The sequence below is a fragment of the Drosophila novamexicana genome, unplaced genomic scaffold (genome assembly GCF_003285875.2).
Source record: "Drosophila novamexicana strain 15010-1031.04,08,12 unplaced genomic scaffold, DnovRS2.1 tig00001270-arrow-arrow-pilon, whole genome shotgun sequence".
Classification (NCBI taxonomy): domain Eukaryota; kingdom Metazoa; phylum Arthropoda; class Insecta; order Diptera; family Drosophilidae; genus Drosophila; species Drosophila novamexicana.
Window position 1 is genome coordinate 811,749 of NW_020824847.1, and position 27,939 is coordinate 839,687.

Genomic DNA, 27,939 nt, shown 5'->3' on the forward strand with positions numbered 1-27,939 from the left:
GGCGGACGACATAAATTGTTGATGTGGTTGGGCCAAGCTCTGGGCTTGTTGCTGTTAATGTTGCCGGGTATATCTATTAAAATGTATGACACACAAAATTAATAGAATTATGTAATTAGCAAACGATGGCAACAAACAAGTTTGATTATTTATATTCTTGAGCGCATACGAGTTGATTTATCCTTTATTTAAACTAGGGCTAATTTATTTGCCATCAGCTTTAAATATCAACAAAACAAGGCAAAACAGCAAGTCGTAAATCAAATAACTTTGGGGATATGAAATGATATAGGAAAGCTTTATTTTCGAACAACTGTTCCCATGGGAACAGATTATGCAGATATTATCTGAACGCAGTCAAGCTAAATTATAGCTGAGTTTATCTTGTGTTTACATCTTGAAGAATAGAAAAGTTGGACATACCAGAAATTATTGTTCAGCTGATTCTTGCTATGAAGCTTTATGTTATAGCAATCCGACCTGATCATGATTTCGCTCATATATAAGAAGCTTAGTGAATCTTATAAGTGAGAAGCTTGAACTGCAGAAAGTAGGGTCTAGTTTTTCTATCTAGAACTCCTAGCCTAGTTATATGATCTAGTGGCTCGATCTGGCTGAATCTGATATACATACAGCCTGCAGAAAGACGCTAGCTTTTTATATTTAAGAAAACCCTTTGGAAAAAGTGAGATATTAAACTAAAATAAAATGAATATTAAACAGATATGTAGGGTATACGCTAGTCAAGCATTTTAATAGTACTTCATTTCAATGAGTTAAATTTATTAAATAAACTTTAGTTCAGATGTTTTTTTATAAATAATTATTATGCTCGTAAGTGGCTTATAAATAGTCAAAAATATTTACTATACAAATATTTCATTATAAATTAAATAAGACAAAAAAAAAAAGAGAATATATATAAAATGTAATAATAATTGCAATAATTATGTTTAGCTTAACTAGAGTCTAGAAATTATATATGGTACATAACTATGACTCGATTTCATGCTTTTCACGCCATTACATCATTTTGGGATAAATGTTTGCATGGGAAACTATTTGCTGTTGTTGTCGTTGTTATTGTTGCTAATGTTGCCAACTATTGTTGATTGTTGTTGTTGTTGTTGTTGTTGTTTGGCGTTATGTGATAGCAGCCCAAAAAGGCGAACTTTTGTTTGTTCGTTTGTTTGTCTTAACACTAGATTGAAACAATGGCAAACTTTTGTTCGGGACTTGATAATAAAAAAGCAACACGCTGTCCATGAAGGCGACTGTCCGACAGTGCGACAGTCCGACAGTGCGACAGTCGGACTGTCCGTTCGGTTGTTTGAGTCTTGTAAAGCTAGTTGACCCCTGAGCACACCTGACCCCTGCCCAACGACAGGCACAGCTAACTGCTTGTCAGGCTGTCAGCAGCTGTTGCTGCTAGCGTTAAATTGTTGCTGCTGCTGCTGTGAATGTTGCTGCTGTTGCTGTTGCTATTGCTGCTGGCGGCCGGCTCGCTGTCGCTGTAGCCATCCTGCCGCTTGACTTTATACTCGGGATTGTTGAGCCAATCCTCCTTTATGAGATCGGCGCCCTTTTCGGCGATCATAATGACCGGAGCATTCGTGTTGCCGCTGCTGATGGTCGGCATAATGCTGGCATCAATGACCCTCAGCCCGCGCACACCATAGACGCGCAGTCGTGGATCGACAACGGCCTCCGGATCCCAGCTGGGACCCATTTTGGCGGTGCCACAGGGATGATAGATGGTCATCGATATGGTGCGCACCTGGCACTCCAAATAGGCATCGGATAGAAACTTGTGCTGTTTGCAGTTGGGCAACGGCTTGCGCCAGAGCCGGCTGCCGAATTGCTTGAATACCTCCGCTTCGGCAACGCGCAGCGCAATTTTGGCGCCCTCCACCAGCGTCTTGGCATCCAGCGGATCATCAAAGTAGTTGGCATTGATGAGCGGATAGTGAAAGGGATTGGCCGAGCGCAGGCGAACGCTGCCCCTGGAGCGTGGACGCAACAGCAGCGGCATTATAGTCCAGCTATCCTTGTTGGCAATGGGATGATAGACCTCCTGATAAACGGACTCCTTAAGACCCATTACCTTCTTGACTCGCGCACCATTGTCCGAGTTAATGGAAGCGGGCGCCATGTGGAACTGTATGTCCGGCCAGTCGATGCTGCGATTGGAGTAGGGTGTATGCACAAAGGCCAAACCCTCGACACCGCCCAATGTGGTCATGGGTCCGCGTTCGCGCAGCACATACTGGAAGGTGACCGCAGTTGGATTGAAGCGATCCTGCACTATGGCCACGGGCTTGTCCACGAGAAACGTTAGTCCGCCCATGCCCACATGATCCTGCATATTCTCGCCCACAGGCAGATCCTGCAGCACACGTATGCCATGCTGTTCGAGATGCTTTCGCGGCCCCAGACCTGAGAGCATCATCAGCTGTGGCGTATTGATGGCACCCGCTGACAATATAATCTCGCGACGTGCCGCAATGCGATAGACCTTGCCATGCTTCACAAACTCCACGGCCTGGGCGCGCATGGTGCCCGGCTCGATGATGATGCGTGTCACATGCGAGTTCATGGACAAATGAAAGTTGGGACGCTGGCGTATCGGGCGCAGAAACGCCTTTGCCGTGGAACAGCGTGAGCCGCGTCGTATGGTGCCTTGGGCAATCATAAAGCCAGCCTGTTGGGCGCCATTGATGTCCCGATTGTCGTAGCCCAGCTGCGTGCCCGCCTCCACGAAGGCGGCGACCAAGGGCGTGTGCCAGGGCGATTCCTGCACGGTCAGCAGCCCGCCACGACCATGGTAGGCGCTCTTGGCCAGATAGGGATTGCGATTGTCCTCGGACTTCTTGAAGTAGTGCAGCACCTGATCGTAATCCCAGCCGGTATTGCCCAGCGAGGCCCAATGATCGTAGTCATGCCGATTGCCACGCACATAGAGCATATAGTTCAGCACGGAGGAGCCGCCCAGGACTCGTCCTCGCGGCCAATTGCAGCGATTGTTCTGCATGCCCAAACAAGCCTTCGTCGAGGGTTCCGTCTTGTAGGCCCAGTCGAGTTTGCTTAGCTGCAAATAGGCGGCTAGCGAGGGTACATCCGAGATCTCGTTCTCATCCGGCCCGGCCTCGATCAGCAGCACCTTCCATTTGCGCAGCTCGCTCAGTCGATTGGCCACCACCGCGCCCGCCGAGCCGCTGCCCACCACTATGAAATCATATTCGGGCCAGAGATTCAACTGGTCCAAGGGCCGCGATTCCGGATCCACTGCATCATAGCGATAATAGGTGATGGCCGCTAAGAGCAAGGGTATCAGCCAGAGTCCAGTGGTTACCACACCGAATGTGGACTTGATGACCGTCGTGATAAAGAGGAGATTTAGCACCATATTTGTCGGGTTCTACTATGATAATGATGGCAACGATTGGATAATTGTTTGGGGTTTTCTGTTTCTCTTCTGGCTTTTGATTTAGTCTCTCTCTCGCTCGCTCGCTCTCTCTCTCTCTCTCTAGGGTCTCTTTCTCTTGTGCATGGCGTGGCGTCTTCTTCGATCCTTTCAATCCGCTGTGTGAGGCTGCTGCTGCTGCTTTTTCACACGAGCTATTTTTATTGTACGTTCGATAGCTGCAAGAGAAAGAAATTTGTTTTTATCGATAGGTATTTAGATATGTTTTCAAATAAAAACTATAGGAGTGTCTAGTTCAAAATTTTCTACGAGGTTTAATTACTTGTCTTGCTGATTTCTGTGACTCTTCCAACTTCCAACGTTTTAGGGACCGTCTTAATCTAAGCACCAAGGTCACGCGATCCCAACGTCAAGGGGCCCTACCTTCAGAGGGTGTATCTGAGTATCTTCAACAGATTATTGCACTACCAAGTGGCAATTCAGGCTGTTCAGCTTGTACTCATTTAATTAATTAATTTTAAAGCGATTAACCGTGTGCAGCCTCGTAAATCCCCCAAACGAATATCTGCCGTACCGGTACGGCTACCTTTAAAGTGTTACACTTTATGCAATCGAAGTCATTCACAATTAGTTGAGCATTGTTGTTGATTGCAGTGGACGCTTGCATTTCAAATTTTGTTGCAATGGCTTTTAAGTGTCCCGTCCCTCACCCCCCGCCCCCTTGCTCTGCCCAGAAAAGGGCCATTGGCGTTTGGCACTTGCAGCGCCGACCTTGACGTCGATTGGGGCCAATATCGTTTAAGTGTTGAAAAAAAAACGCAACCGCTTTGGCAGCCGCAGCCACAACAAATGCGGCTTGTAATGAATGTAAACCACGCAAAATGCCGTTAAAAACTGCAGCAACAACAAAGATACAAAAGTATCTTTTGTTGTTGCTGCTGCTATTTTTTCTTTCGAATCGTGGGGCCATTCGTTTTTATTACAATATCTACAAGCTCTGATGTAAGAGCTACCAAATTGTTTATTGTTGTTGTTGTTGCTGCTGTTGCTTTCGGTTATAATTGGCGCGCGCTCGATTGGTAAATTTAACAAATCTACATACGAAATATCTTTTTGTTGTTCATTTATTTATCGGACTAAACATAATTCATTCGCCTTGTCACTCGATCAGCCGTTAAGACTGAACAACAACAACAACATCAGCTGTTGTCACGTTGTTGTTGCTGTCGTTATTGTTGTTGTTGTTGTTGTTGGCTTGTTATCGTGCGGGTGTTGAAACGTGCAGCATTGCGTTGTTTGTCCGTCTAGTAAACAGTTAAGCTCTTTGGTTTTCTGTTTTTTTTTTCTCTCTCTCTTAGGCTAGCCGGCTATGCAGCATGGGTAACAACAAACGAAACAACAATAAGTAAGAGTGCTTTAGCTGGGCGTGAACGACTAGAAGATACCCCGAATCCAGTGTCAAGGTGCCCTTACAAACATTCTAGGTTCTTTTTTCCCAGCTTCAGCTGCTTCTGTACTTATCCCTTTATCCGTATATATTTGGCATAATGCATGTTGATATTGATTACTTCGATATTTAATGTCCGATATTTATGAAAACTCTCAGGGACTATTTTTAATGTACAAAACACATACCAAGCAACAAGGATCTCGCTTTAAATTGTTTTCTTTAGAATTTTGGGCGAACTGAATCAAATAGTGAAATCTTTAAGATCTATTTAAACTCAACAAGAACCTCCACTTAAAGTGAGGCATATCTAGCTCTTGTAATCTTCAAGTTCAAGAAAATATTGAAAGTGTCTGTAGTTATCCAGATCAGCCTAGCTCTTCGTGCTGATCAGGAATGTGTACATAATATATGAAATCGGAGCTGCAGCCGTTTGCCTGTTACAAACACTTGCACAAAACCAATATACCTTTTCCAGGGTATATAGAAATAAGTAGTTCCCACCAGTTGATTCATACATTATGCACTGTAAATAACGGTAAAGATATGAGAAACTACCTTTTAAGTAACGAGCCGAGCCGCATTGTTTGCCTGGGCATTATGCTTAGACAGTATATATATATAGAGCATTAACATAGTATCAGACAGGAAATGACATATTTCAGCAAAATTCATTTAACTGAAGTGTTATCCAATTATTTGAGTCTAACTGGCAGCTTTGGTGTACAATTTGATAAGAACTGCTCTGAGATTTTTCTTAAGAATCTTTAAAGACTTAATAGAGAGAGAGAGTAACATATACTTAAGCCTGTTGACCTGGGAAATTACACATAAATTAATGGGTAATATTGGCTAAGAGTGTGTAATATCTGTAGCTTTAGCTGGCACCCATTAATTTGCTTCTAAAAGGGTATACTGAGTTGTGAGTTCATCAGTTGATATACTTGTGGTTAGATCAACCCGCTCAGAGACTATGTAAAGTTAAAGCCTTTAATGCTGGAAAGCAGCTTCTTGTTTATCACATGCACACGTTGTTTCCTTTGCGTTAGGTCTCCACATCTCGAAGAATTTTATATATTTAGCCCAAAGCATATATTATCAAATATTTAATTCAAGCTTCCTTACGAATGTTGTTTGAATTAAAACGTTTACGAATGCGACACATAGATGAATTCGAGGAATTGGAATTGGAATTGTTAAAAGTCTAGTTGGGGCCTTTAGGCATGCAAATTACAGGGTATGTTAGAGTGGTTGTCGAATTGTTGCCACATTCACACCTGCCACTGTGCCGCCAAATTGTTTTTGCCGCTTGACTGCGCTCGAGTGAGAGGCCAAATGGCTGCGCCCAGAGCTAACTCTAGCCCAGCTTCAACGACTTCTTCAGCTCCAGCTCTAGCTTCAGCTCGATCTTCAGCGCTGTCTGAGCTCACCCCCCTCTCTGTTAAGGCAGCTAGCCGCAACTTGAAGCTGTGTCTGAAGTTGTAATTGAAACTGAAACTGAGACCCGGGACCAAAGCGCACGCATTTCAGATAAATTCAGTTGTTGTTGTGCAAAAAAAAAAATAACCAAAGCCAAAACTAAATAAAATATTTGTAAAAAGTCGAAAAAAAAATAAGTGGCATGAAATTGGGTCAGCGGCAAACGAGTTTACTGAGGCGGCCCAAGTTGGGGGGCTAGCCAAGAGATGGTGGGGAAGCGGGGTCGAGTGAATGGGGGAAGGGGGAATGGTATGGCATGGCATGGCATGGCATGGGTTTGCCTGTGGTGCCAGGTAGGCCAGACAAACCAGTTGGGCATCTCGACAAAAAGCTGCTGCTATTGTTAGCCATTTGCTGTTGCCAAATGAGCTGTGTGTGTGCGTGTGTGTGTGTTTGTTGTGTGTCAGCCAATTAGCTGTAGCACTTCCTGGGCCCAACAATTGAAGGCCAAGCAAATGCACTGTCAAGTTTGGCACGCCCACGCGCTACATAGATACAAATGTATCTTGTATCTGATGGATGCGCCGGCACTTGACTGGCAACAACAGCTGTTAAATGTGCGCGCAATTAAAATGATTTTGTGCGTTAATTTGGCGTAAGCCACAAATATAAAAAGCGACAAAAAAAAAAAAAACTAAAAACCCAAACGCTGCTCGGCCAAGAGGCCAAAGTCAATGGCCAACAACAAGAGCAACAACAACAACACGAGTCTGGGCTACAAGTTGTTGCCGGGTTGTCGCCTGCTCTCGGGGTTGTTAGGTGTCAGTCACCTTGGCAGGCGTCAAAAGCACAAAGTCACAGCAATCAGTTCAGGCTGCGTGTCACTTGGGTCAATGTGCCAAAGGCAACAGCAACACCAACAGCAGCAACAGCAGCAACAACAGCAACAACTTCATTTAGTTGCAGCCGCAAGAGCAATTGTTGCTATTAATAATTAAATTAACAGTTGAGTGCGTTGCGGCAAATTTATGTTGTTCAGTTGTTATTTATTTAGCTGCAACAGCACCCAAGTTAATTGCAATGTTTAATTGTTGTTGCCGCTGCTGCGTGTTGCCTCTTCATTAGTTTGTGTCCTAAGTCTTTAGTTTTGTGCGCAGCGTAACTGCAGCAGACCGAAAAGTTCAAGCCATTGCAGAGAACCACTCAGCCTGGCAGAGCGTTGCCAGATGTAGAAAGTTGCTGCTGCAGCTTACTGTCAAAGTTAACCAGCACTTGAATCATTTGATATATGAAAGACATTCTTCTAGCATGCTGCTAAGCTATCTGCATATCAATTTATATCCATTTCTGCTCGCTGTTAGATCCGTTAGCCAAATGTCAGTGTCAAAGTTAACAAGCACTTTAGCGTAATTTCATTCACTCTCATGTTCAACAAGTGCTTAGCTGCGCAGCGCTGCCAATTTGTGGCAAAATAATTGCACCCTTACTATCACGGAGTTGCCACTCTTGCAAACAATTTATCGTTAACTGGCACTTACTTTTAACCATGACTTCTAGTCAGCTAATAAAGATTTTTAAATAATAATGTTTTTCTGTCAACTTGCTGTGTAGCTGCTGCTTTTGATTTATTGTTCTCCGAAACCAGCACATTTAAACTTCTAGTCAGGCTGAATGCAATAAAGATACTCTTGACGTTAATGTGGCAGTCGGCATTGCCTTGAACATTTTGCTAACAAGCAGCTGATAAAGTGTTGCACAATCCAAGTGGCAGTTATTTAAGTTAGCCGCGTAAATTCTCGTCACATAATTTGTTTCTACATGAATATTTCCTTTTTATGTTTATAATTCGCAAACAGTTTAAGCGCAGGCTTGACAATATCCCAACCAGGGCTTAAGCGTGGGCGAAGTTTGTTGTGGAGCAGGGCTTGTAGTTGGCTTTGCTTTGCAGAATTGTTGTTTGCGCAAGCTTGCAAAAAATAGTCACAGTGTGTGATTGCTGTTGTTGTTGTTGTTGTTGTTGTTGTTGTTGCTGTTGTGTTGTAGCCTACTTATCTAGGAAAGTGCTGCGTCAATGTTTTACTTGCTTTTCCTTTTACTCATGTATTCCATATATATTTTCAAATGTATCTCGCAGTCGTGTGTCTCTGCGCGCAGTTGTTGTTGTGGGCGATTGCAAAATATTGCCGCTTGCAATTGCTGCTGTTGCTATTGTTGTTGTTGTTGTAGTTGTTGTTGTCTCACTTGAGTGCCTTTTTGCATTTAGCAAAAACGCAGAGCATATGGGTTTTATTATTTTTGTGAAGGGTACTAGCCAAGCTGAGTTGCCTTTTTGCCAGCAGCAATGTCAACAAGTCCGCCAAAAGTTTTTGTTGCTATTTCTGCTGCTGCTGCTGCAGTTGTTATTGTTATTGTTGTTGCTGCTGCAGCTGTGCTGCACCTGCCCCTACGTTAAAGCAGCGGATATAATTTGGCAGTGCTTTGGCCAGGGTTTCACTTTAGCTGCATTTCCTTTCACACACATACACACACAGACACACACAGACACACACTCACGCACACACATGCTTATCGATAGAAATCGTTGCTTACTTGAAATTCTACGCGCACGAAACACAAAATTCGTTTGCTTCAGCGGTTTTTCTCGACTGCAGCTCAGGCGTATCCTGTGTGCATCAAAGCAAGTAAATAACAACAACAACAAAAAAAAAACAACAAAATATTGATTTATATATGTCGTTAATCGATCTGAGTGGAGCGCTGCGTCCGTGCGGCTGCGTTGCACGCTTTCAACTGAACGCAAACTTTAACGCGAAATCCGTGCAAACAAGCCAAGCGGCGACGGCGACGGCAGCATCGGCAACTGTTTGGCAACAGCAGCAGCAGCGGCAGCAGCAGCAGCAGCAACGACAGCAATTGCGATGACAACAGCAACAACAATAATAATAACAACAACTACGACAAATGGTTGGCAAGCGAGCAGCTGTTGCATATTATTGGCACATCGGCGTCAAACTTGTTGCAGATCAAACATGTTCGAAGCGCTGATAAGACAAGCGAATTAACGTGCTGATGATGCTTATGATGATGATGAAGATAGTTTAGATAATGATAGCAAAGACAGAAAAAGAGAGAGGGAGAGAAAGAGAATGGGAGAGAGAGAGAGAGGGAGGGAGAGAGAGAGAGAGAGAGAGAAGTTGGCTTCCATTAAGAATATGTGCTCGAAAGATTTTCTTGTCTGTGAAGTTCTTCTTCTGCAATAATAATGATAATAAATATTACAAAATTATGAAATATTATAATAATTATTAACTTTTGAACACTTTACGTTTATTATTATTAACATTTGAGTTTGCACACATTGATAAGAAAGAGAGGAGAGATAAGAAAAGTAATTTAAATGTTTAAAAATTTAGAAACTGGTTTTAATCAAGTAAATATGTTTGAACGACTTTTTGATTGTGCACAGCAATGATAAAGATAATGATGATATTTTAAATAATTACGATAAGCAAGATAGTAATAATAATGATAAAGATAAAGATCTTTTTGCTTGGGTAGAGCTTAGTTCAAAGATTCAGCGATGCAGTTAATAATACGCTGTTGTACACAGTTGAGAAGATAAGCAGATTAGCTAAAGGCTAGGAGCAGAAAACGAACAAAGACAAAGAGAGAAGAATAAAAGTAGCTAATAATGAGAAGAAGAACGAGAAGGATGGATGCGACTCAAAGAACTTGTTACGATCAAGCTTGTAGATTTCAGCTAAGCCGAGATGGACTCAAGTCAAATTAAAAGTCCGAAGTTTAGTAATGATGATTACTTTAGAGAGAAAAACTAATCAAGATAATTATGGTAAGAGTATGTGTGAGAGAGAGGGAGAGCAAGAGATAAGAAAGAGATGAATGATGCGAATAGTTTCATGAAAGAATTAAGTACTTAAGCTCAGATAAAGATTAGATTTAATTGATGAAAGAGAAAGAGAAACAAGGAGACATTTATATGACTTGCTAACATTTAGAATGTCAGCCGGAAAACCCAAGCTGTACTCAGACAACAATCGTAATGCTTATGAAGATAGTTAAGTAAATGCCATTGAATGGAAAGGTGAACAGAGTCGGTTAAAGGATTAAGAAATGCAGGAACTGAAGAGAGATGCAAGTAAAGCAAGAAAGAAAACAATACATAATCGATAAGGAAATAAGAAATAAACGATAGCTTGCCCTTGCCGTATCGATAACTCTTAATAACAATAACTTATTGATAAATTTTCGATGACCTATCGATAACTTGTTAATTAAAAAGCTACCGTAAATTTATAAATTAATAATGCCACGTTATCGATGAGTAAATAACTAATATATCGTTGAGCTTTCGATAACTTATCAATAGCAGCTACTCATAGAGCACTTGTCAACAAGAAGCTCGTTTACCTATCGATAACTTGTTAATCGTTAAGTTGTACTGCGTTCAAAAATAAGTAACGACACGTAATCGATCAGTCAATAAAAAAACGATATCCTGTCGTTGAGCTATCGATAACTTTTTGAATAGCAAACACTTAGAGAAAATTTGTCAATAAAAAGCTTGTTGGGCTATTGAAAACATGTTAATATCTATTACTTATTGATAACTTATCGATAGGTATGGTAAGAGCAGGTCGATAGCTTATCGGTAAATTGAAGTCTTATCTTCCAAGCCGACGTCTTTTTAAGATTTTCTATGCATGAAATCGATAAGAAATCTTCTCCCATTTCGAATGGCACATTTTCTGCTGGACATTCAGCCAACAACCGGAATTCTCGCGGAATCTGGCTGCCGGGAGATCATTAAGAAAAGCTGCAAGAATTTTTTGCGTGTGGCCAAGACGCGATCATAACTTGGTTAATTAATGTTGCCCCCAAAATTGTTGTTAACACACTTGTTGCTGCTGCTGCTGCTTAATTTGCTGTCGTTGTTGTTGTTGTTGCTGTTGTTGTTGTTGTTGTTGTTGCTGTTGGTGCCGCTTGCGTGACCGCATTCCGCGAATTACATTCGCATTTCCCACCCCCCCCTCTCTCTCTCCGGCAGCAGATGAATTAATGTTGGAAAATTGTTTAAAATGGAAAATAAAGTTATTTACTTTTCACTTTTTGGCTGAGCAAAGATTTTCGGCACAATATGGCAACGCGTTGCAACTGCCCACAAGCTGTGCCAAGCAGGTGTGTGGGGCAGGCAGCCAGACAGTGGGCCGTTCGGGCGGACAGGCTGCAAATGCGTTTGCTCCATTTGCTGCTTTTTTTTTTTTTTTTTGTCAACTAACCAACTGGCGGCGATAATTTATGTAATCTGGAGAAGAAAAAAAAATGGCAAATAAAACGCGACTAAAACTGAAGATTTAGTAAATCGTGTTGAAATATTTTTCCAACTTGTTGTCGCTTCTGTTGTTGCTGCTGCTGCTGCTGCTGCTGTTGGGTGTTAATGTGCAATTAGCGTGCGTTTTTCGACTGGAGGGGGATAGGTGGGCGACTGGGTCTGAATTCGCCAAAAATTCATTGCTCTAATGTTGCAAAAATGAAATGCGAACGCCCTCTAAATATGGCCAAAGGCCCAACAGGTAAAAGCAGAAAGCATTGGCTCAACTGGCAGATACCCTCTGCTCTTAAATGAGCACCAAAAACGCACTCATATAAGGTGTCTGAGCGTCGGGCTGGCAAGCGAGAGGTCGCTCGTTCAAATTAAGCAGATACTTTTAATTTTTTTTTCAATTTGTTTGTTAGGCTTCTAAGCATTAGATTAATAAGGGAGAGATCGCCGGTTCAAACCAAGTACATGTGTTCAATTTCGCTTATTTGTATATTTAGTATCAAAGCAAGCGAGAGGTCGCCGGCTCAAATCAAGCTGCTCTTTAAAACATTTTCTATTTGTTTATTTAGCGCATCAGCTTTAGACTAATATGGGAGAGATCGCTGGCTCAAATCGGTTAGCTCTTAATAATGCTGTCAAATACACAGACGTTTTCTTGGTTTGCTTTTTAACAGGGGCAACGCCGAGCTATTTCTGCTCGTTGTTAAGAAAAGGGATCAGAGATAAGATTTAATCCAACATAACTATATGAACAAGGCTTAAGTATAAAGTGATATATAAGGGTTCAGTTCAGGATTCGATCCATTGGCTCACCACAAATTAAGTGAGAGAAGATCGCTTGGTAAAGGGCCAAGACCCAACTAAAGCCCGGAAACCTAATCGCAGAGCTTAGTGAAACCCTTTCTGTGCACACTTGTGACCTACAGGGTATACAAAGTCAAAATGTACTTTCGCCTCGAGAAGCGTCAGGAAGCGAATGAACCACCGAGATGTGAGCGAGCTGCTGGCCACTCCGGCTAGCTGCTCTGGTATTGGTGCAACCGCATCCAATTAATGGCCAGCCAGCTAAAGACTCTTGCTCTGGCTAAGGGCAGTTACCAAAAGTTTCCGCCGCTATCGCGCTGCCTACGTGAGCCCAATCAAGTGCCTGGCCAGACACCTTCCATTTTGCCCATGACGTAAGCATTTCCATCGAACTGCTCAAAAAAAAAAAACAAAAAAAAAAAAAAAAAAAAATGAAGTGATTTTTTGTTTTTGTTTTTGACAATGCTGCCAAGCGTTTCCCAGATTTCTGCGCACCGCCCCGCCCCCCGCCTACCCACGGCCGAATTGCCAACAAAATTACATGTCTCCGTCATTCGTTTGGGACTTGCACCGCCCCCGTCCCCGCCCCCGCTCCCGTATCGCACCGCGTCGCCTGGCCTCGCCTCAGCTCGCATTGGGGCTCGCTTTTGCTTCGGGTTCGGTTTTGGCTCGGTTCGTTTTGGTTTGGATTCGGGCGGCATAATTGACCGAAATTAAGCAGACATTATTCAATTTGGTGCCGTATCTGAAGACAGCTGCTTTTGCCGGCTCTGCTTTAAATACCCTGTGCCCCATTTGCACAGGGTATGCTGACTTTGTGCGAATATGGCTATTCCAACCACTTATATTATATATAGTAGTATGTATAGAAATATGTGTAGATATATATATTTATATTATGTATAATATATATTCTTGTCCAGCATTCAATGCTGAGTCGATTCAGTTGAAAGCTTCAGTATGCGATTCGAGATCTCAGACACTATCAGAGCTGAAGATAAAGAAGATCGGACTATAAACACCGAAGCTATTCAAGATCGCATTTATTCAAGTCAAAGGGTTCAAGGGAAGAAGAAAGGGCCGCTGCCTTTAGTTTCCAGCTTGTCTGTGCTTGTATATTTGTGTGTATTTGCATCAAGTAAAGGGTATCTGCTAGTCGCGCACACTCGACTAGGAGCACTCTTACTTGTTTTCCTTTTCTACTTTTATTTTGGTGTGATTTTTTTGTTGCTTTGCCTGCATCGTCAAATGTGTTCGACATCACGTCGACACATAAACTCGACTCGATGCCGTCTGTTGCGGCATTTATGGGATAGTCATGGGGTGGAATTTCATATAGGGTATTTGCCAATGCATTCCACAGCCATAACTCGAGTACTCTGCAGCTTTTGATTGATTCAAACGAATCGCACACAAATTGATTTGAGTCTCTTTTCAATTTGTATTGTTTCTTGTCTGCGACTCACTGGCGGATGGCTTTCCGACATGACATTCGATAACCCTTGGTAAATGATCTTTTTACAGCTCTGCTCCCAGCTTTCGTGACTCAGTCACAGATCAGGCCATTTGGACGGTTTGGATGGGTTTTTGGCGTTGTTTTTTATTTATACTATTTTTCTCTGTATATTTGTTATGTTCATTTCATCAAAATGATTGTAGGTACGGATTAACTATTGTTTTTTGGTTTTTTGAGTAATTCACATTAAGCATAACTTCAATTACCTGGACAAACAAACAGATTTCAATGGGATTTGACCAGGTTGAGTTTTATTATTAATATTGTAAATATTTTAATATAGTACGAATACATTGTAATGCGCTGAATCCATTTAAAAAGTGTTTGGAAAGGGATGTACGAACCTGATAAATATAAGTTGTATCGTATTTCTCTGTTTGTCCTGACTGACTGACTGACTGACTGATTGATTGACTGATCAACGCAAAGCCCAAACCGTAAGAGATGGAAAGCGGCTTTAAACTCATTTTCAAAGATCTTTTAGAGAATTTATTTGTGCCACGGGCAAGGCCGGGTATACCCTCAAATATTCTATATAGACATAGGTTAAAATTTCGCACCCTCATAACTTGGTCAAATCTCATCCGATTTTCACGAGGTTACCCTTTTTGTTTTTGGTTTGGCCTCTAGGTAAACCACACATGTGATTGCCACATTAATGCCTAGAAAGTTTCACAAAGATCGGACCATAAAGTCCGAAGTTACACAAGTTAGCATATGCCATGAAGTGGATCTGCGGGAAGAGGCAGCTTAGCTGCTGGTTGTAAAGCTCGTAGCCTCAGCATAGTATTTACACAGACGTGTAATATCTGTTCGCGCTGGTGTTGTAACACTTCATTCAAGTCTTCTTCGCCAAGGTGTTGAATTAGCCGCGTGTTGATCCTCAGCGAAATGGGGGAAGAAAACAACAGAGAGCAGACATGTCCACCACGCCCAGCTCAACTTGCAACATACATTTGCGATGAGCACAACAACAACTGGCCGGGCAACATCTTTTACAAAAACCAAAAAACTTAAAAAAAAAATTAAATGTGCCAATTGCTTTTTCGTTCCCGGGTTGCGTGTTGCATTGTTTTTGGCTCGCGGCTGCCGCTCGCAGTCGATTAATGACCCAAATTCGTGTTGCCGCACTGACCACAGACACTTTGAGCACTTCGCACTGTGTGTCATCATCATCAACAACAACATCATTATCACCATTGCCATCATCATTGGCATCTTGGTCTTCTGCATTGTGATGAGCTCTGACTCTGTTGACTGTTTTATTGTTTACTCACTCGCTTCTGCTTTGGCCCAGCCAACGTCTTTCGCATAACACTTTCCCATTAATTTTGGACTCACGTACGCCGCATCGTTTCGTCGTTTTGCCACACCCCGCCCCTCCCGCCCTCTCCTTGGTCCAACTTTCGCACTGCCCTGCCCTTTGTGCGCCCACAGTTTGCCCTCAGTTGGCCATAAAATGACTGGGCATTTCGTTTAAATCAAATCAAATATTTACTTCGACGTCTGTCTAAAGGTCCTTATATAAGAAACGCCTTGGGTGGTTTATGTGCAGCTCTGCTCAGCACAATTGCGTATGCGTAGCCTGGTCTTTAATACCCTGTAGTTAGAGCCAAAATTAGGGTAACTGCAGCTGTGTATTAGATTCTCGAGCAACTTAAAGCAGACATTTCTAGCTGCCTCTCTATCGGAACTCTGCAGTTACAAGCCTTTGAGTTGTGTGAAAACATATTTGCATGCTTCTGGCTACGCATTTAGGGTATCCTGCTAGTCTAGCTATTTGCACTGCTCGGCATTCTATTTTATGGACGCACTCAAATTGCAAATTGTGAATTGTTTATTGGGAAACGGCACTGTCAGGCCAAAAATTAGCGCTGCGTCTTGCAATTGAATTGGTCAACCAATTGGGCCATGCCCCGGCGTATTGATCGACCGCATTAGCTGCACGCTGTTAACTTGGCCAACTCAACTAACGGCGCTAACCGTTTTAACTACCTGGTTTAAATGTTGTCTGGGCCGTTCCCCGGCTGACACCTACGAAATAAAACGTGAGCGCTGCCAAATATGTCGCCAATGCGTTAATTTTAGTGCTTAACCTTGGCACAGTTGCACAGCAATTGGTGTGAGTGTGAAAGAGAGGCAGGGAGCGCGAGAGCGAGCAAGAGCTTGAGAGACAAGCAGATGCAGAGGCTAATAGGTAAAATCGGTTGTACAAGCAGGAAATACTTGATGGCCACGCCTCAGCGTTCGCGCGGCTAGTCACGGAAATTGTATTATGATTCCATTTGATTGCCACTCAAGCAATTTGGTAATTTGACATTTGGCCAGGCTTTTAATTTTGACCAAATAGCGGAAGCCAAAAAACGCTCAAATGGCCAACGTCACGTATACGTGACAGCTGGCAAACGGCAGCTGGTGTGTGTATGTGCTAAATGCCAAACAGCCGCTAAATTAATTAAGTGCAGCATACTTTTCAGCGGCTCTGTTAATTTATTTTCGCTTAAAATATAAAACAGCGGACAAGTTGCCTGTTTGAACGTGGGCTTAAATTAAACCATAATCATTGATAGTTTTAGGCAACAAGTAATACTCACAAGACCCTTCAATTTCCTTTAATATAAATAATGTGTAAATGTAAACCGATTTGGCCACATCACTGTGGTGCGTGTATGTGCTAAGCGCGGAGCAGCAATCTGGTTAGTGCATTCGCTGCACAAAAAACTGTTGCATACGCGCAGGCTGCGGCTGAAAATGTAAATCAAAAAATTCAATTGCTCTAAGAGTTAAAAGTTTTTATTCGTTTATAGCTACTAAAAACAAATAAAAATACATGCACGTGCATTAAATTATATCAAATAGAAATAAATAAAAATATTTATATAAATATTTAACAAAAAGATAAAATAATATAGCTGGAGTTATAAAATATAACCTAAAACTAAACAAGATGTTGCTGCAACAAAAACAAAAAAAAAAATACGTTTTTTTTATAACACATTTGACTAGTTGATGGAAACGAACAACAGCAACATTGAGTGCAGCTAGCCAGCGGCTGCTCGACGTGCGCCCCAATCCTCCTTGATCATATCCGCCGCCTTCTCGCCAATAGCTATAACTGGCGCATTCGGATTGCCATTGACAATGGTTGGCATAATGCTGGCATCCACGACACGCAGTCCAGAGACGCCATAGACGCGCAGACGGGGATCAACAACGGCCGTAACATCCCAGCTGGGTCCCATGCGGCAGGTGCCCGCCGGATGATATATGGTAAAGGTGAACTGTTTGATGCAGCACGCCCAATACGCGTCCGATTGGAAGGCCAGATGCCGGCAGCCCGGCAGCGGAATGTTGTGGAGGCGCGAACCGAACCGCTGAAAGGCCTGCGTATTGGACACATTGATGGCCAGCTTAATGCCCTCCACGAGCACATCGATGTCCTGCTGATGGGCAAAATAGTTGGGTATCAGCTTCGGCGGCTGCAGCGGATTACGCGAATTTAAACGCACCCAGCCGGTGCTCTTGGGCCGCAACAGCAGCGGCAATATGGACCAGGTCTCGCTGTGCTGCAGCGGCTTATAGACCGTATTGTAGAAGCCATCGCGTAGATTCAATATTTTGCGTATCTGCTCACCGCCATCCGAGTTGATGGAGCTGGGCAGAAAGTGAAACTGTACATCTGGCCAGTCGACGGCGGGATCCTGGTATTTGGTATTCAAGAAGGCAACGCCCTCAACGCCCGAAAATGTCATCGGGCCGCGCTCCCTCAGTATGTACTCCATGGATACGGGTATGGTCTGGAAGCGACTCCGTGTCACCGTCAATGGGGCATCCACCACAAAGGTGAGGCCGCCCAGGCCCACGTGATCCTGCATATTGTTGCCCACCGGCAGATCCGATATGACGGGTATATTATGCTCCTGCAGATGCTCGGCGGGACCGATCCCGCTCAGCATCAGCAGCTTTGGTGAGTTGAGCGCTCCGGCGCTGAGTATTACCTCGCGGCGTACAAAGACCAGTTGCTTGCGGCCCGCCTTCATGTACTCGACGCCAATGGTGCGTTTCTCTTTGTCGAGCAGCAGCCGTGTGGCCTCCGCATGGAGCAGCACGTCCAGGTTCTTGCGTAGGCGCACCGGTCGTATGAAGGCCTTACCGGTGCTGCAGCGAGCGCCACGACGTATGGTGCTCTGGGTGAGCATGAAGCCCGTCTGCTTGGCTCCATTGATGTCCCGATTCTCGTAGCCCATCTCCATGCCCGCCTGCAGGAAGGCAATGGAGAGCGGTGTGCGCCAAGGTGCCTCCTGCACGGTCAAATAGCCGCCCGTTTCGTGATAGGGCGTGGCCGCCAGATACGGATTGCGCACATCCTCCGACTTTAGAAAGTACTTGAGCATCTGGTTGTAGTCCCAGCCCGGATTGCCCAGCGAGGCCCAGTGATCGTAGTCGTTCTTGGAGCCACGCACATAGACCATGGCATTCAGAACGGAGCTGCCGCCCAGCACCTTGCCACGCGGCCAGAAACAGCGATCGCCCTTCATCGCCTGGCAATACTGGCGCGTCGATGAGGGCGTCGTCTGGTACTTCCAGTCCAGCTCGGTCAGCTGCAGATAGCCCGCCAGCGCGGGCACGTCCGATATCTCTGTCTCATCGCCGCCCGCCTCCAGCAGCAGCACCGTCCAGTTGCGCACCTCGCTCAGGCGATTGGCCACCACGGCGCCGGCCGAGCCGCCGCCAATCACCACAAAGTCATACTGGCGCCGGATCTGCAAAAATTCAAAGCGAACATTAATCAGGGCCTTTGGTTGCTGCGAATCTAGCCTAAACACTCTGCACGGGCAACTTGACTTTATATGGAATAATATGTCCTAAAATGTCTTAGACTCTTGACATTTTCATATTATTTTCAGTGTAGCCTGTCTTTCTGACAACCAAAGTACGTTGAGGCACTAACAGAGTTCCCTTTTAACCTTCCCAATTCCCTATCTTCCTATAACCTAACACAGGTTTATTTAACTTGAATGGAATGGAAGGAAATCCGACCTTGCAAAGTTAAACCTTCACTTCGAAATTCCTCTTTAACTATCAAATTTCCTCAAGACTACCGAAGACCTTTCTGAACTATATAAGATTCGCGAGTTTCTTTTCCTTGATCTAATATTTCCAGCACTTGACTTGGAGAGTCTACTGTTCCTTGGAAGTTATTTCCCAAGGATATTAACAAAAAGCGACATCTGCACTTAACTAGTTCCTGGAACACTCCTAACTCAGAGCACTTGCAGCTTGGACTGGTTACTCACGATTGATGGCTCCTGGACTTTGTTCTCGGGATCGACGCTTTGATAGCGATAGTAGTTCATGCCGATCGCCAGCAGCGGGATCATGCCAAGCAAAGACGTCATTGTGCCAAACGCCATGTTTCAGTAATTGTCAAATCCACGGATCTTCCGGACAATTTCTGCCACCAACAACAGCGGCCGCTGAGCAATTGGAGCTAACGCTGGCCCGTTGCTTGGCTGGCGGATTTGTGTGCGGATAACCAAAACTGGCAGCGGGCGCACTCTCTGAGAGCGTAGAGCTGGCCGCTGAATCGCCGCCTCCCAAGATTTTTGGCGTATAGTTGCGTATGCCGCCGGGACGTGCCGACTTGAAATGGGCGCGCGCCCGTTCGTCCTCCTCCAAAATGTCCAAATACGATTTGATATACAAATGATGGCTCAGATAGTGCTTCTGCTTGTCCAGCGAGCGACCGGACCTGCTGGACAGCAACGAACTGGGACAGCCGCTGCTCGAGCTCGCCGAGCTGCTGCTGACCGCCGATAGCGATGACAGCGATGAGCAGTGGCACGAGGAGTTGTAGATTCCACTGTCGCTGCTCTGGGAGCTGCTGCGCTGCAAATACTTGCCGTTCAGCTTGGCGTAATGCGAATCACTGTCCGTTGGCAGGCTGCTGCGATTGGCCAGGATTTTGGTGCGCTCGTATGTCTGCTTGCTCAGATTGTATTTGTGGCGCAGTCTATAGTTGGCCTCGTAGTCGTCCGTGCTGTTCGAGCTGCAGCTACTCGATAGTTGGCTGGCCGGCGTGTATATGGTATCCTTGTAGCTCTTGCGATGCGGCTGTCCACGCTTTTGGTTCAGGTTCAGGTTTAGGTTGTGGTTCAGGCTGTGGTTCTGGTTCTGGTTCAGGTTCTGGTTCTGGTTCAGGTTGTGGTTCTGGTTCTGGTTGTGGTGTTGCTGCTGCTGTTGCGATACCTCTTGGCCCATATTTCAACTGCAATATGGACAGAACTGCAAAAAAAAAAAAACAACAAATTCTTAATAAAATAATGATGATGGATTTGCATAGATTAGAATGGCGATAAGCTGGCCTTGAGCCAAACCGCTTTGAGCCAAAATATTTTTGACATTAAGCCGAATTGGAGTCCCGAATATCTAGATGTTTTTCTGATTCTTCTTCCCATAACTCCATAATATGGCCCATAGTCCGAGCCATACGAAATGAAAAGCACTTAAATATATGCTGATCTATGCTAAGTTTCTTCAAAGTATCTTTTAAACAGAGAGAATAGTTAACACATAACTATATATATGGTATAGAAGGTGGTCTAAAATGCATAAGAGCTTTTCTGTCGCTGTCTCTCAATAGTCAACCCTTGCAATTAAAGCCTGACTCTGGGATATATTCGGTTGCATAAGATGGGAAGCTCGAACAGTCGAGAAGGCTGCAGCTGAATTGAGCTCAAAGCTAATTCCAATTATATTCCAGATAGCGCATTATAATTAAATAGTCTGACTTCTGGTTAGATAAATGAAATCATCTCTCTGCTGTTTCGTTTCTGCCTCTCTTCTGCCTATTCATTTATTCTCATGAAAAAATGAGACATTATCCCACGCCTCGAGCTCTCTGAACTGGCTAATCATTAACGGGGGCTCAGCGCGGAAGCGATGATGCCTATTTTGCAATCCAATTGGCCAATTGTTGACGTTCATTTGCATGGCCAGCACGCACACACGCGCAGCGGACGCTGCACGCGGTCACAAACAAAAGACTTAGGCAACGAACTTGTTTACATTTTTCGCAAGCAACCAAAACAAAAAAAAAAAATAGTTTTCTTTTTTTTTTTTTTTAAATCGAAAAATTGAGAAAATGAACGAAAGACAGAAAGAAAAAAAGTTATCAAATCACAGATTGAAAATCAAATTCAAATGATGTCAAAACGGCATCTCATTAAAGACATGCGCGAGCCCCCCTCCACCTGCTCTCTTACTCTCTCCCCCTCTCCCTCTCTCTCTCTCTCTCCCTCTGTTTTGCTGAGCTGCGATTATGCGACGCAGTTCAAGTTTTTCAAGTTCAATGCCGCCAGCCGGAAAAGCGCAACTTTGCATCGCGTCTCGCAATACTCGAGTTTTCTGGTTTTTCTTTCTATATGTATATATATATATATATATATTTTGTTTTTTGTTTTAGTTATTGTAAAATGCAATATCGTTATTTGGTTTGTTTGTCTGAATGTCATTTGCCGTCTGCCGCCGCCCGTTCGAGTGTCAGCTTTAATTGCGCACTGTCCGTTAGATGCGGCTGCTGCTGCTGTGGTTTTTCCAGTCTACGGCCACAACATGTTGTCGTGGTCGATTTAAACGATACCAGTGAAAGCAAACCCCACACAGTGCGCACAGAGACAGGCTAAGCCAAGCAGGAGGAAACGAGAGAGGGGGAGAGTTAGAGAAGGGCAGAGAGAGTGAGACTTCCTGACACTTCCTGCTCCTTGCTCAAATCGAAAGTTTAAACTTCTTTATTATTTGGGGTTTATTTTTATGTAATAGTGTAAAAACTTTTGTAAAAGCGATAAATATTGATCTTGAGACATGTTTTGTTAAGCTTAACTCGAAAAGGATTTGGGTTTGGGTATAGACACACTTTTCTATGCCATATTTAGGCACTCAAATTTTTTTATAAAGATCGGACTATAAAGACCGAAGTTACTCAAGAATGCAAAGCACATGCAAAGTGTGCGGCAGAGGGAAATATGGAAAGGGAGTGTAAGCCAAAGCAACGTCAGCTTGGCGCTGTGCTCTAAAGCATTTTTTTTTGCTGCTTAGCTCATAATAAAACAAACAGCTAAAATTTATGTCTTGTTTAAATAACAACTAATAAACAACAAGGCATGAACACAACAAAAACAAAGCTCTTTAACTGTTTAACTAATTAAAGTAACCATTGGCTATCGACACTCGGATGGCAAGGCATGTTTGCCCTGCTCGCAGCGCTAACTGGTTGAGAATTGCAAGCGTTAAGCCACGAAAAAACCAAACAAATTAAAAAAAAAAAAACACTTGCAGATATGTATATCTATATACTCTGATTTATATATGTTTTAACTACCCGCAATGAAAACGTGAAAATGTAATTGACTTGAAGTCTGGAAGTTTCCGAGTCGCGTTTAGAGCCCGTCGCGTCGCGCGGTTCGCTTGTAACTGAGCCATAAACCAAATACCAAAAATCTACACAAGCAAACTATAATTCAAATCAAAAAGCGCCGTTAACTGCCAAACGCAATAGTACACACAAAATAATAATAGTAAAAAATAAAAAAAAAAAAGATATAAAAGTAAAACGGCAAACGTCGAACTCGGCAGCTGCTGCTGTATGCAACATGTTAATTTATGCAACGCCCTTGGGACAGACCCCATTTGTGATTTGGGCCAGCTTTAGCCGGCTCGAACCCCAACTTCAGCTTCCCGAGGCTCAAACCCATCTTTGACGCCATCTCGTGCATGGATAAGGTGATGATGCAATCGAGCTCTTTTCAGCTTTTCTTCATTCATTGAATTTGTGTGCCTCAAGCTTTGCATCATATATATATTTATGTATATAGAGCCCCCCCCCCCCCTCCACACTACGCCCCTGCTCAGCAGCTACTCCCAGCGAACTATGTCTGTGGCTTTAGCTCCAGTATGATGAGCTCTTGTCGATTGTTCATTGTTGTTGCTCTCTTATGCAATTTACACATTGTTGGGAGCACAGTTGACATGAAGTTATGGACAGTTATTTGTCTGTCCGTCAATTATGATTTGACAGCTTTTAATTATGACTGGGCTTAGTTTACGGCTCATAATTGATGACATCTGTCTGCATATTTTCGGTCGTTTTGTGTGTTTTATTTGCATAGCTCAGCTTTTTAGTGGGTCACTCAGCGTGGCCGTAAAGCCAAGTTAACAGCCAACTGCAGGTCTTGACACTTTCTCACCTGAATCACGCTCGCTGCCGTTTGCCGCATCGAAACACATTTATTTATATATATATTTAAAAGACCGCGACTAATTAGTCAGCTGGCTTAGTTGATGCGTTAGTTAATGGCGCCGAGTTCCATTCACATTTCCGGCCGCGTTTGCTTCTGTTGCGGCACATTAGCCAAGTCTGTCTGTCAACCGACAACAATAGCTAATTACTCACGCGACATGCGCTGGCTATCGATAACATCTGTGCAAAGTATTTTCTTTCCTTATTGCAGTGAATTGTGCTCCAAATATCCGCCAAGCATGCCAGCGATAACAGCTGCGTGATTATTATTATTTATTTTCTTTTTTAATGCAATCTGCACGTAGTTTTCACATGTTATCGATAACAACTGTGACAATATGTTTGCGGGCTTCACTCCCTTAATGCAAAGAAAAGTTTTCAAGCTCAAACTAAGAAATGCACATGTAATCGATAACAGCTACAATTATTCGATTATTTTAGTTGTATTTTTGTAACATATTATCGAACACAAGTGTAATATTTTTACCTTTATAAGTTCATGTTATCAATAACAGTTGTTATCCACTTTTATTCGCATAACGCGGCGACAAGCAGCACGAATTATTGATAGCACTCATTATCGATAACAACTGAGCCATAACTTTCCATTTTACTTGTGACTTTCATGCTGTAAATGTTATCGATAACTGGCGGCTTATTAGCAAGAGCTGTTATGCCCAGTAACTATTATTATCGATAACAACTGGGCCATAACTTTCCATTTTACTTGTGATTTTCATGCTGTAGATTTTATCGATAACTGGCGGCTTTTTAGCAAGAACTGTTATGCCCAGTAACTATTATTATCGATAACAGCTGGGCCATAACTATTCATTAAGTTGTCAGCCTTATGTTGTAGATGTTATCGATAACTGTCGGCTTTTAAACAAAAGTTGTTATGCCCAGTAACTATTATTATCGATAACAGCTGGGCCATAACTTTTCATTAACTTGTCAGCCTTATGTTGTAGATATTAACGATAACTGGGGGCTAACTAGCAAGAGTTATACCCAAATTGTTCAATAATTTTGGCTGCTACTGTTATCGATAACATTTACTGTACAACTTTCGTTTGCTGCTGCAATAGCTGGCATGTTTTGCGTCTATATCATTCACCCACTCGTTTGTTTTTTTTTTTGCAACTGTGCAGTGCATGTAATCGATAAGATCTCCGCCATAACTAGTAGTTTTTGGTTGCCTTATCTGCCTTTCCCCATTGTCCAGATTGGCTGATCATGACAAGCTGCTGTCGCCTTTTGCATTTCCAGTTTTCCTGGTCTACGCCTTGGTCTATATCCGCCAACTTGGCTATGAACTTGATTTCAGCCAATGCCAATCAAGTGGCGCCCGAGCAGGGACATTTTTGTTGTTTATGGGCTTGATATTAGTTTGGTGACTGTGGCTATCTTTCAAACGTGTGTCTGCTTATCGGCGCTTACTTTCCTTTCGGCTGGTTTTCCGTATAATCGTTTTTTATGCCGCGGTAGCCGCATGATCGACTATTTATAGCTTCGACGTGCACAAATTGATAATAATTTGCGCGCGCAGATGTGAGGCGGCGGCACGGCCGAAAGGTAGAAAGTGTCAGCTGCCAGCGAGCACGTTCGCGGGCCCAAAGGGAGCTGGGCTTGTGGTGGGCGGTGTATGTGGGCTAAGGGGCATCGATTGCAATTACATAAGAACGCGCAACACGCACGGAATTCAAATGACGCAAAGAACCGGCCGAGAATTGGTAATGAAACGGAAATGAAATTGAAAATGGAAATGGAAGTGAAAATGAGAGAAATGGGCATAAAAGTGCCATCAAAATGGTATTAATCAAATGTCATGATCGGAATTGTTATTGAAATGAAATGGGATATGCACAAATGACAATTAAATGAAATGCAAGTGAAATTGAAACGTTCTGGAATGTTATGCATACAAGTATTACAGAAATTAGCTAAAGAAATAGATGGAAATGGAATGGGAAATTTGATTGAAATTAAATAAAGAACTAGATGAAAATGTAATCGAAAATGGAGTGGAAATTAGGTAAAGAAATATATAGAAATGGAATGGAAAATGGTATTGAAATAAGATAATGCAATAAATGGAAATCAAATGGAAAATGGTAATGAATTTAAGTGAAGCTAATGCATAATATAATTACATAAAATGAATATGGAGAAGAACTCATTGGAATTAATATGGAATTGATTTGGTTCTGAAATGAAATCTAGGTGTAATAATATATCTCTTTTATATAGAAAAAGGTTTTGAAATAGTTTCAAAAATGTCCAAAAATGACAAGAAAATCAAAGTAATAAATGACATTGAAATGGAAGGAAAATAAAATTGGAATCCTAAAGAAATTGAAACGAACATTAAAATAGTTATAGAATAATAAGTATTATAGTAAAGAAATAAGTAGAACCTTAAAAGTTAAATAGAAATAAAAAAAAACTAATGAAATTCAATGAAAATTGAGAAATGACAATCAAATGGAATTGAAACGAAATACAAGTGAAATGTGCGAGATATGGAAATGGAGCTAGGCTGACACAAAAATCGATATGAAACTGGAATACTCTGGAATTCGAATAGTTTCTTTGAAATGAAATGGAAATGGAAATAATATTGTACCTAAATGGAAATGCTTTGGAAATGCTATAAAACTGGCAACAATATGGAATGTGGCGGAATGATATTGGGAATGCCTATTGGCATATAAATTAAAGTTAAAGTTAAAGACAAACTTAAGATTACATAAACGAATTGCAAGCGTTTTGCGCTTTCCAAAAAGTGAAAATTAGGACAAGTAAATCAAGTGCGTGGATAGCTGCAGGTGTGTGTGTGCGTGTGTGTGCGAGTGTGTGTGTGTTTAGTACAAGACACTTTGCCAACTTGCCTCCGCTTGTTGTCGCTGTTGTTGCTGTTGTTGTTGTTGTTGTTGCAGCTACTGCTGCAGTTGCTGCTGCAGTTGCCGCTGCCGCTGCTGCTGCTGCTGCTGCTGCTGCTGCTGCTGCTGCTGTTGTCTGCGGCTGCAGGCGTTGCCTCGTCTGCAGTTACCACAAACGCAACCGCTTGCCACTTTCCTTTGTTTTACACATCTCTCTCTCTCTCTCTCTATATATATATATATATGTATATGTATATCTCTTCACTGTTTTTTATTTGCGTGCAACGTCTTAAAAAAAAAAATTAACACAAAAAAAAAAAAACGACAATAAATAAAAGTTTTTTGGGCATACGACGCAAAGTTCACTTGGGATTTTTAAGGCACAACACGATTAGCTTCAGCTGATAGCGACTTATTTAGTTGTTAGCTTATTTTGGTGCTACTTATTGTCTCTTTTATATAATTGTTGACAGTCACTGTCACGGCGTGGACGACGACAGCGGGCGCTTACTGTACGATACGCACGCCACGGGCTCGTCTTGTTCAATGAGCAAATCGCTTGAGCGCAGTCGCCGCTCAAGTCCCAAAATAACAAATATATAAAATAAAGCTCTTCGCTTAAGTCACGCCAAAAGCAAAGCAAGACAGTCAAGAGATCTTAGGCACACCGAAGTCTAAATACCCTATTTCGGTTTGGCATATGTGTGAAAAAGAATTGTGAAACTTTTTTGCGAGTGATTTGCTTGAAAAAGAACACAATCGTTTGTCGTCCGATTGCTCCCATAAAGCTATATGATATGGTAGTCGGATATTGCTAAGATTCGGAACATTTGCTTGTTCCATACTGAAATCAGCTGAAAGCCAGTTGACTTGAAATATCTTCAAAATAAATATCTTGTAAAGATTTTCATGCAAAAACTTAATTATATTCTTTATACTGAAGTTATGTATATATATTCATGCTGATCAAGTGTATACAGATATATACGCTTTCACAGCGCTGTCTTCCTCTATGCGTTGCATACTCTGTGACAAAATTAGAATACCCTAAGGCAGGGCATCAAAAGCTGCCGCCTGACCATTGCGGCTGCACTTTCGTTTTCATTCGTCTTCGTCGGCGTCTGCCTCTTCTCTGGCTCCTTCAACCAAAATGGCTTTTGTCTTCGTCTACGTCTTCGTCTACGTGCGCTGGCCAACGTTTGAGCTGGTTTTCTTTTTCTCTCTTCTGCCCCTCTCTGCATCTCTCGCAGAGCGTGCAGCTTTTGCCGAAAGCTTTTGCTTTTGCTGCTTCACACTTGACACTGATCGTAAACGATCAGTTTCGCTTATCGGCCTATTATTGATTGTTTTTCCTCTCCGCATGCTTAGATCACCTGCTGATTTTATTGGCTACCTGGCATATGAACACTCTACTTTCAGACCTGTCTCTATAGCTTTCCTGTCGAAATTCATTTGAGCTCTTACTCTAACTCTCTTCCCTACATTATTCTTATGCCCTAAGTCTGTTCTCTATACGAATCGACATTTTACCTGAATTTCTATACCCTTCCGGTGGGCATTATAATTTTGAGAGAGATAGGTTTCTGTTGCGGGCAGTACGAATGTCGCCCGGTCAGATCGGATTATTCATGTAAATGTTGTAGAAACGATTTAATTTGAATTTCAACATGTTTCATGAATAAAAGTAAGTAAAATGAGTTTTGGGGTAAGAGAATTTTTGATTTCTTTCTTTTCAAACTTTGCAAATACGATCTTCACAATTCTTCTTGCATATCAGCAAAACCCCAATTGAATTATATTCTTATCTT

At 42.7% G+C, this 27,939-nt stretch overlaps 3 protein-coding genes across 5 annotated transcripts in view; 1 reads left to right on the forward strand and 2 right to left on the reverse strand.

The window, feature by feature from the left end:
- Positions 1–27,939, forward strand: part of LOC115766895 (flotillin-2) — a 119,560-nt gene that overhangs the window by 29,460 nt on the left and 62,161 nt on the right. The gene's annotated exons all lie outside the window — the stretch shown is intronic.
- LOC115766812 (glucose dehydrogenase [FAD, quinone]) lies at positions 1,508–3,406 on the reverse strand (the record flags this gene model as incomplete). The annotated part of the gene is made up of 1 exon (XM_030710847.1): positions 1,508–3,406. A coding segment is annotated over exon 1 (1,899 nt), but the record flags the coding sequence as incomplete, so codon positions are not given.
- Positions 16,898–20,217, reverse strand: LOC115766896 (glucose dehydrogenase [FAD, quinone]-like). Its single transcript, XM_030710973.1, has 3 exons — positions 19,389–20,217; positions 19,249–19,285; positions 16,898–18,714 (listed from the first exon to the last, which is right to left on the reverse strand). The coding sequence occupies exons 1-3, from the start codon at positions 20,210–20,212 to the stop codon at positions 16,993–16,995; spliced, it is 2,583 nt and encodes an 860-aa protein (XP_030566833.1). The 5' UTR covers positions 20,213–20,217; the 3' UTR covers positions 16,898–16,992.